This window comes from Sinocyclocheilus grahami, unplaced genomic scaffold (assembly GCF_001515645.1).
Source record: "Sinocyclocheilus grahami isolate Dianchi unplaced genomic scaffold, SAMN03320097.WGS_v1.1 scaffold275.1, whole genome shotgun sequence".
NCBI classification, from domain to species: Eukaryota; Metazoa; Chordata; class Actinopteri; order Cypriniformes; family Cyprinidae; genus Sinocyclocheilus; species Sinocyclocheilus grahami.
The window spans coordinates 1,114,153-1,123,934 of NW_015505454.1; the positions used below are offsets into that span (position 1 = coordinate 1,114,153).

At 37.9% G+C, this 9,782-nt stretch overlaps 1 protein-coding gene across 2 annotated transcripts in view; it reads left to right on the top strand.

Moving 5' to 3' along the window:
- arap1a (ArfGAP with RhoGAP domain, ankyrin repeat and PH domain 1a) overlaps positions 1-9,782 on the top strand; it is a 25,069-nt gene that overhangs the window by 4,245 nt on the left and 11,042 nt on the right. The window contains exons 6-13 of one of the 2 annotated variants that reach the window (XM_016291710.1): positions 5,376-5,496; positions 6,250-6,446; positions 6,531-6,640; positions 7,572-7,771; positions 7,872-7,957; positions 8,090-8,272; positions 8,367-8,541; positions 8,625-8,732. In XM_016291710.1, the coding sequence (XP_016147196.1) occupies positions 5,376-5,496; positions 6,250-6,446; positions 6,531-6,640; positions 7,572-7,771; positions 7,872-7,957; positions 8,090-8,272; positions 8,367-8,541; positions 8,625-8,732 (1,180 nt within the window). Of the gene's footprint in view, positions 1-5,375; positions 5,497-6,000; positions 6,113-6,249; positions 6,447-6,530; positions 6,641-7,571; positions 7,772-7,871; positions 7,958-8,089; positions 8,273-8,366; positions 8,542-8,624; positions 8,733-9,782 lie in introns of those variants that run through there. The other variant, XM_016291709.1, reaches the window with a different exon arrangement.

Here is a 9,782-nt window from a genome sequence, read left to right on the forward strand (position 1 = left end):
GACTTAAAACTAAAAGATTACTTTCTCTCGTGCAAACTCATTCGGGAGTGGTGACTTTACACGTATTCCCAACTTCTGAGCCTGCTCGCCTGAAGTTATGGTTGATTGCTCTTCGGCTGGATATCAACACACTCATTAACGTAAACTATGCCAGAGGGCAGCACCGGATGCCGTGCGCGCACTCAAGGAAGTTAGACATAGTGTTGTATTAGAGGTAAAAAATTATATAAATACTGTTCGGTTTCTCACACAAACCGATCGTTTCGTGTCTTAGGACATCAATGTGTCGTCACGAGCCACAGGGTTTAATTTGGATTTGTCTGTGCATGTTTTTTTTTACTCTCATAGATTTTTTTTACCATTGCCATGCATGGGGGAAGTCGTGGCCTAATGGTTAGAGAGTCAGACTCGTAACCCAAAAGGTTGTGGGTTCGAGTCTTGTACCGGCAGGGATACCAGGTGCCCTTGAGCAAGGCAACCCCCAACTGCTCCCCGGGCGCCGCAGCATAAATGGCTGCCCACTGCTCTGGGTGTGTGTTCACTGCTGTGTGTGTGCACTTAGGATGGGTTAAATGCAGAGCACTAATTCCTAGTATGGGAAACCATACTTGGCCACATGTCACTTCACTTATAGGACTGATAGACTGCAACGGCTGGACTTAAAAATCATAATTTGTGTTCAGGTGCCCTTGAGCAAGGCAACCCCCAACTGCTCCCCGGGCGCCGCAGCATAAATGGCTGCCCACTGCTCTGGGTGTGTGTTCACTGCTGTGTGTGTGCACTTAGGATGGGTTAAATGCAGAGCACTAATTCCTAGTATGGGAAACCATACTTGGCCACATGTCACATGTCACTTCACTTATACGACTGATAGACTGCAACGGCCGGACTTAAAAATCATAATTTGTGTTCTACTGAAGAAACAAAGTAACCTACATCTTGGATGCCCTGGGTAAGCAGATAAACATCAAATTTTCATTTTTGGCTGAACTATACCTTTAAGGAAGTTGTTAAGCATTTACTGTAAAACATAAGCCAGACAATGATTGGAATGATGAGGGGGTGACCAACATGAAAACCGAAGGGGTATGAAAGCTGGAATGTATTTCTGCCTTTGGGTTTCGGTTTAAATCAAAGATTACATCAGACTAACAATTTTTTGCCATTTAGCAAGTCATTCAATTGCCTGATATTTGGATTAGGCAAATGTAGCACTTATAGGCCCGGTTTCACAGACAGGGTTTAGCCTAAACCAGGATTAGGCCATAGTTCAATTAGGACATTTAAGTAATTTTTATAAGCATGCCTTAGAAAAAAAACATTACTGGTGTGCATCTTGAGACAAAACAAAGGCACTGATATATTTTAAGATCAGTCAGTGCATGTTTCTTTCAGCTGAAACAGCTCAGACTTGCACTTTAGTCTAGGACTAGACTTAAGCAGGGGCGGATTTAGTGATTTGGGGGCCCCAGGCAAAATACAGGAATGGGGCCCTATACAATTTCACACATTTACAACCTTGAGGTTCCTTTCACTGTTGCCCACTGCTGCACGACCGTGTCCCATAGTTGTGTCTAATCTTTTAGATTTTTCATGTACATGTTATAAATAAAGGATTTCTTTAATGTTGTAAATCCCCTGTTCACATTTAAACAAGTTATAATAGTATTAGAGTAGGTTGGACACTAGGTGGTGCGTTGGGGTAATTTTCACTATGCAATTGTCTACACAACGCAAGGCTGTCTAATTCTAAACTTTAAAATATACATTTATTTGTATTTATTATAATTGCACATTTAAATTAAACTGAAGGAAATTATACATTTACATGCTTAAGGATTATTTCAACCAAACATGAAGTGTGCCTGTGTGGATAGTGACTGTGCGTGGTCCTTCTTGGGTCTTTCACAAAATTTAAATTAAAAAAATTAAAATAGGCCCTATATAATATGCACTTTTGCTTAGTATTAAAAGTATAGCTTCAGATGCATGGTATTTGTAGGGCCCTATGAAATTAATTTCCCCAAATTAGCCTAAGTTTTATTTTTTCCAAAATCTTTTTTTCCGTTTTAATTTTACTGGATTCATTTTTTTTTCTTTTTAATTTTTCTGTATGATTATATAAAATTTTAACAAAAAACATGTCTAATTAATTAAAATCATGAAACTTGTTTAATTTAACAGCAATTTAGGCCTATTAAAAGGTTAACAAAAATTACATTCTTAGGGCGCAAATTCTGCGCTTTCTTTTTTATTTATTTAAATTTTTCTGTTTTCCATTTTAATGGTTTAATCAAAAAACATATCTAATTAATTGAATTCATAAAAACATTTTAATTTATTAATTTGTATACAATAATAGGGCCCTATGAAATTTTTATTTTATTTACTTATTTTTTAGAAATTCTGTGTTGTGTATTTTAATTTTTCTGGTAATCAAATGAAGGCGAAAACATTAATCTATCTTTTATTCCAATGAATATTAACAAACCCTTTTTTTTTTTGTACATTCAAAATGCTACACAACAGAAGTTTACTGTGTAACGAGCAATGTCACGGAATTCGTCAAATATTGAATGAATAAATCAAATGCAATTCAGTACACTTCAATCAAACCGCGATATGGACTAGTGTATGTGAATAATAAATGGCAAAAATATTATTTAGCTATACAGACGACAACCGCGAGCGTTGCGCGTGCTTAAATAGCAAACGAAACGCGCGTCTGCGCCGTTCATTCCGTCACATTCCGCGTTACACAGTAAATTCCGTTTTTATGAATAGATTCCGGGATTCCGTCCCCATTTCTACATCGCCCTACTTTTGCTAAGAAGCACGTTCAACGCGGACGCACAGACGGTTGTCGTGGTAATGAACACCACAGCAACCACTTGTGCGTCTGCACTGAACGCGCATCTTGCATATAAAAAGCATTTTAGGGGGCCCTTGGCTTTTGGGGGCCCAAGGCGGTCGCCTACCTTTGTCTAATGGTCTGTGAAACCGGGGGATAGTGTTTGGACTGTAAAAGTTAAAAAAGGAAGGCAGAGGTGTACTCTCTCTGAGATAATAATCAAAATAATAATAGCAATAATAACACTTTAAACCATGCACTGCCAGCGCAACTCTATGATTAGCAACTCTATGATTAATTACCATAATCGTCACTATTACTGAATGAACTCTTTCGTTTTTGGCTGATACTGATTATCCAATAATTCTGTCAGGACCACTATCGGCAAAGGATGATTGACAATTAGCATACAGTTTGGATTGGCAGTATGGTTCTGTTCTGGACAAGAACTCCCTGCACCTCCATGCAGCCTAGCATGATGAGAGCAGGGAGAGCAGCGATAACCCCCCAGGGTAAACAGAACAGAATCAACATAAATGTATTGCAGATATTGTTAAAGTTCAATAATGTTATGTACACATTTTAGAATTAGAACCAGAAGGCTGAATCCTGACTGACAGAGGAGGAGCTGGGGATGGAGGAGGGTAATTAGCTATTGAGCAATGCGAAAACTGCTGATACTACTGCGGGACCTCATATATGAATGCTTAGATAGGTGTCGTATTCCTATAGGTTGATGGGGATCAGCTGAGAGTCAGCTGATGCGAGCTTGACTAACGTGACTTGCCAGAACTAATGCTATGCTAGATTTATATTATGTCAGATAACCATTAAATGGCCAATATTCTTCTTCTTCTTCTTCTTTTTACTGTTTTGTTTCAATAAATTAAATTAAAAAACACTATAAACTAAATTGTCATTTTAAATACTGCTGGTGAATGTACAATAAGAAAAACTGCTATTCTTTTTGAGATTTGCTAAAAAATAAACTTTTAACAGTGTTTAAAAAGGATTTTTGGTTTCAAAAATGTATTTTAAGTGAGCGTTAGATGATGGCCAAGGTAATTGGGGACAATAAGGGGACAATTGCATTTTCAGATTTACTGTAAATTTGAATTGTACCCCTTCCAAATATACTATATGTATCCCTTTAGTTTTCATATTTATTTGTTGTCTATAGAGTGTAGCATTGTTCACTGTGTGTTCGATATGAGTCGTTATCGTCCTGTTTACAGACCCTGTGAAACAACATTTTTTTGTTCTGTGGCAGGAATGATTGTAAACATGATTTGATATACCTGTGAAACCAGAGCTGGGTAGAAACTGATAACATGTCATCTGGATTCCGTAATCAGATTCCAGAAATTAAGTGCTTGTAATTAGATTAAATGTAATGCAGGGATTTCCCAACTATTTTTGCCATCTGAACCTTGTTTACCTAATATGTTTAACTACCTCTGATATTTCAAAATAAATATTTTAATAATTAAGTATCATATTTGCATGTTCACAGTTCTGACATGCAGGTAAACAAATAAAATCAAATTTTTTAGTAAGTGTTTTATTTTGATTTATGTTGTTTTAAAATGATTTATTTTAATTTGACATTTTGAGGATTTAATTGATTATTAGCTTTTCATTATACGCAAGAACTGCCTGCAGTTCCTTTACAAACCCCAGTTTGGGAAACCTTGATGTAATGTAGTGTTTAATGCACTTCACGTTGTTAATTACAAGGAATGGAATTTTTTTTTCTCTTTGTATTTTTATATCAATAGGGTTCAAGACTGTTCTATTTAAATCAACTTGATAAACAAGTTGGGTCAAAAGTAATCAAAAAGTAGTCTGATTATATTACCTAAAATATGTTATGTAATGTAATTGTTACGGGGCGAACGAGACATGAGATGTGCTGATCCATCTGCAACGCTTTATTAAAGGGTGTGGTCATGAAACCGGCATGGGTCAGACAATGGCAAACAGGTATATTAATGGCAAGACAGAAGAGTAATCCAAAACGGGCGTGGTCGATCAGCGGCTAACAATATCCAGAGGGCTTGACAGAGGGGTTATCCAATAACACGAGCTAGAGTCCAGGCGAGGTGCAAACACAGTCCGAAACAGCAGGCAAAGGGTTAATCCAAGAGAAACAGGCAATAATCAGGTAACACGGGAAAGCAGGCAAGACAAGATGTTTAAGTGAGTGTTATATAGTGAATATGTGATTGGTTACAGCTGTGTGCAATCAGGGCTTTGTGCAATCAGTGCCATGGATGATGGGATATGTAGTCCAGGATGACATGCAACAGTTTGTGTAGTGCGAGTGGTCAATGTAATGGAAGGGTGACCTCTGGTGGTGATTGAACGGAAGTCCATGGACAGGATTCGTGACAGTAATAGATTACATTAGTAACTACAATTTTTGTCATGTAATTTGGAAGCAGTAACGGACTGCAATTTGTAATTAATCTACCCAGCTCTGTGTGTAATAAAGAATTACTCCCTGTCTGTCTCTCTGTGACAGGAAGTATACTCTAAAAGGATGGTGTCTCTGGGATCTGTCGATAAGGTGGTCAGGGTCGGAGACTTGCGATTCGAGCTCCACAGTCAGAGCCGGACTTTCCTGTTTCGAGCTGAAAGCACTCGTGCGTATTTGTCCATCAATTTTTTCCTAACCTTGCAGAACGTCTAATACACAGATTTGCTTTTGCATTCAGGCTATGAATCATTTACATGCATTTTTATTGTATGTGTATTCTTTATTTTATTAATTTTTTTACAGAGGAAAGAAATGACTGGGTGTGTTGTATTGAAAAGATTCTGAGTGATCACAAACATAGTCTGGAGCCCCGTAATCTGAATCAGGGCTGTGTGCAATCAGTGCCATGGATGATGGGATATGTAGTCCAGGATGACATGCAACAGTTTGTGTAGTGCGAGTGGTCAATGTAATGGAAGGGTGACCTCTGGTGGTGATTGAACGGAAGTCCATGGACAGGATTCGTGACAGTAATAGATTACATTAGTAACTACAATTTTTGTCATGTAATTTGGAAGCAGTAACGGACTGCAATTTGTAATTAATCTACCCAGCTCTGTGTGTAATAAAGAATTACTCCCTGTCTGTCTCTCTGTGACAGGAAGTATACTCTAAAAGGATGGTGTCTCTGGGATCTGTCGATAAGGTGGTCAGGGTCGGAGACTTGCGATTCGAGCTCCACAGTCAGAGCCGGACTTTCCTGTTTCGAGCTGAAAGCACTCGTGCGTATTTGTCCATCAATTTTTTCCTAACCTTGCAGAACGTCTAATACACAGATTTGCTTTTGCATTCAGGCTATGAATCATTTACATGCATTTTTATTGTATGTGTATTCTTTATTTTATTAATTTTTTTACAGAGGAAAGAAATGACTGGGTGTGTTGTATTGAAAAGATTCTGAGTGATCACAAACATAGTCTGGAGCCCCGTAATCTGTTCTTTAGGACTGGAAGTGTGAATATTAGTTTAGAGGGCTACATGGAAATGTTGTCGCCACGCACCAAAGTCTACACACTTATCAGCAAGGACAAACTGTTCCTCTTCAGGACCCATGAGGTGTGAGTCTGAATGTGAATGGATGCCTTTGTAAATGTTTTGGTGAGTTAATTAATAGATTATTTGTGTTTGTGTTGTGTATAGGAATATTTTCAGGGTGTAGGCATCACTGATATAGATATGCGAATGGCCAACGTGAGAGATGGAGAAAACAAGCGCTCTTTCGCACTCACCACTCCATACAGAGCTTTCAGGTAAACGCTGCAACTTTTCACATTTTGCACAAGCTGGAAGGCACTTATTATTTATATACTATTATAGCATTTTATAAATATTTAGAATTCTTTTTTGAATTAGTTTTTATTATAGTTTTAATTTTAAAGGGATTGTTCACCCCAAAATGAGAATTCTGTCATTAATTACTCACCCTCATGTCGTTCCAAACCCGTAAGACCTTTGTTCATCTTCGGAACACAAATTAAGATATTATTGATGAAATTGGAGAGCTCTCTGACCCTGCATAGACAGCAACGCAACTGGTGAACTATCCCTTATCCCGTTTAAGTTTTAGTAATTTAGTAATTTTTTTTTTTCAATATATTTTTATTTCAGTTACAGTATTTTAGTACTTCAATTTAAACATATTTAATGTTCCTAAATGTAAGTTTTTCATCGAATATTTATATTTTATTTTAATTCAGCTTTATTTCAATTATCGAACACAGTTTTTAAAATAGTTTTAGGTTTAGTTAACAATAATGACAGAATTATGAAGCTCTCATCAGATTGCCTGATCACAGGGTCAGTGTACATTTCCATAATTTTTTATAGTGTCTATTCATATACCAGCCAGACAGTCTCTTCTGTTTAAGTCGGCAACTCTGGGCTCAATACACTACAATGTGGATCAAAAGCAAAAAACAAATGCAGCTATCCAAGCGTTATTCCATGAAGTTTCTTCAAGCACATTCACTGATCTATAACTGTCACAAAAAAAATGCGCTTTACATACTTTATGAAGGTCTGTCAGGGCTTCAAAGATGGCATATGTGGACATGACTTACTCGACAAAGCAAAATAAACCATCAACTTAATAATGAAACTGTGAACTAACTCACTACATTAATGAAAAACACCTGCACGAGCCCCCTATTTACATTTGTATGTTTCTCTCTCTCTCTGTAGTTTTATGGTGGATTCAGAGAGTGAGAAGCAGAGATGGTCTGAGGCACTTAATGAGTGTGTGAGTCGCGCTCTGTCATGTGATGGGTTGTGTGAGAGCATTTGGCGTGTGCCATCAAACCGCTTGTGTGCGGACTGCAGCTCTTTGATGCCAGAGTGGGCTTCAGTCAACCTGTGTGTTCTGCTGTGTGAAAAATGTGCAGGTGCATACAAACACTTCCATGTTAACAAATGACAGCTGTTGTATGCATGTAGGCTACTGTATGTGGGCTCATAAATATGTGCACATTTGTGTGATAACAGGTGCACACAGAAGTCTGGGCCAGAATGTGTCAAAGGTTCGCAGTCTGAAGCTGGATAAACGAGTGTGGACTGATGACCTCATCAGGGTACAATGAATATGATGCATCCAGTCTATGTGTTGCCACAGCTACATCTGATAGTTAAATTCATGCTTTGCAAGTGCAATTGGGCCTTTCTCTTTCAGGATGATGCATGATGATCTCTTTGTGTGTTGCCAGGTTTTTCTGCTGCTGGGTAACGGCAAAGCAAATCAGTTCTGGGGAGCAAATGTTCCCCTGAGCGAGAGTCTCTGTTCGAGCGCACACAGTGAGCAACGTCTCGAACACATCACAGCAAAATACAAAGATGGAAAATATCGCAAATACCACACACTCTGTGGCCAACAGGAGGCACTCAACAGTGTTAGTCAATTCAATACAAATGGCAAAAAAATGACACTAAATGCACATCAAATGACGGTTCTTCTCTCATGTTCGGTTGCTCTGGGTTTCCTAGGCTCTGTGTTCAGTGGTGCAGTCTGGTGATTTGTTGGAGACTCTCTCAGTGCTGAATTGTGGCGCGGATATCAACTGCAACACTGGTATCCCAGAATTCCCTACTCCACTCTCTCTGGCCAAACGCAGTGGCCAAACAGTACAGGCGGAGCTACTTATGCAGAACTTGAACTCAGGTGCACAAATACACACACAAAACCACAATGTACATACGTTTCGATGCACAGGTTCACACTCATCTTGATTTGTTGTTTATTAGAGTCATTTACACCAGTGGATAAAGATGCATCCATTCGATCTCAGTCTGGCTATCTTTTTAAGACAGCCTCATCAGCTAAGCCAATCACAGACCACAAAACCAAAGCAGGTATGTGGAGCCCCTATGGCTTCATTAAATAAACTGATGATATTACATTTTGTGTATTTGTGAGGATGTTTGACTTCCAAAAAGACTTAAAAGCCTAAAATGATACTTTTATATCATCAAAAGGTTCATTTTACCTGGTATTTGGGATAAAACATTCATTGTACTATGCAAGAATCTTGATTAACATTAAAAGTGGATCTTACAACTTATATACAGTATACAGTGCACAGCATAAATGAGTACACCCCCTCTGAAACTTAACGTCTTCTAAGCAAAGAGTAATTGCTGAATTTATGTTATGGTTTTTTTAGAGATATAATATTCCAGCAAGTCTGCTTGATCAGTTACCAAAGAAGAATGTTAAAATTATTCAAGAAAATAAAATTTTCTTATCAAAGTGATAAAATGTTTTGTTGCAAAAATGAGTACACCCTCCTGAAAGTTACTAAATAAAACAAGCAAACAAAAAAAATCTGGTGTAAGATTAAGGCAAGTATTGATCAACAGGTAAGTATGTTGAACCAAAACTGTTAAAGGGAAGTAATTTCTTGATAATTAAGTGTTATATGGCCCACTGAATCATACTCCGACTTAATGCTGACAACAATGAAACCACTTGAGAGAGAACTGTCAAGAGATTTATTTCTTAGCATAAAAGAGGACAATGGTACAAGAGGAATACCAAATTATTGTTTTAAGTGTGAAAATATAGCCAAAGTAACACAGAAATTCAAAAACAATGGACTTGTGAAAAGGCCCCTGAAATAATCAGGTCTTCACTTTAAGCTTTCATTTACTGATGAGTGAGTTTTTGCTAGAAAAAGAGCAGGAGAAACACTGAAAGTGTCTCAGAGACACTAAAAGCTGTGAAAAGAGTGACATTTTATCTCACAGAGTAAGATGCAGCCTGCAGAAGTGACATGCATGGTTGTTTATCCACACCAGAACTACCGACTGTAGCCAAAGCACAATAAACTCATTTAGCTTTTTCTAAGGCCCATATTTACAAAATATAGACTTCTGGGAATCCATACTCTGGTCTCATGAGAC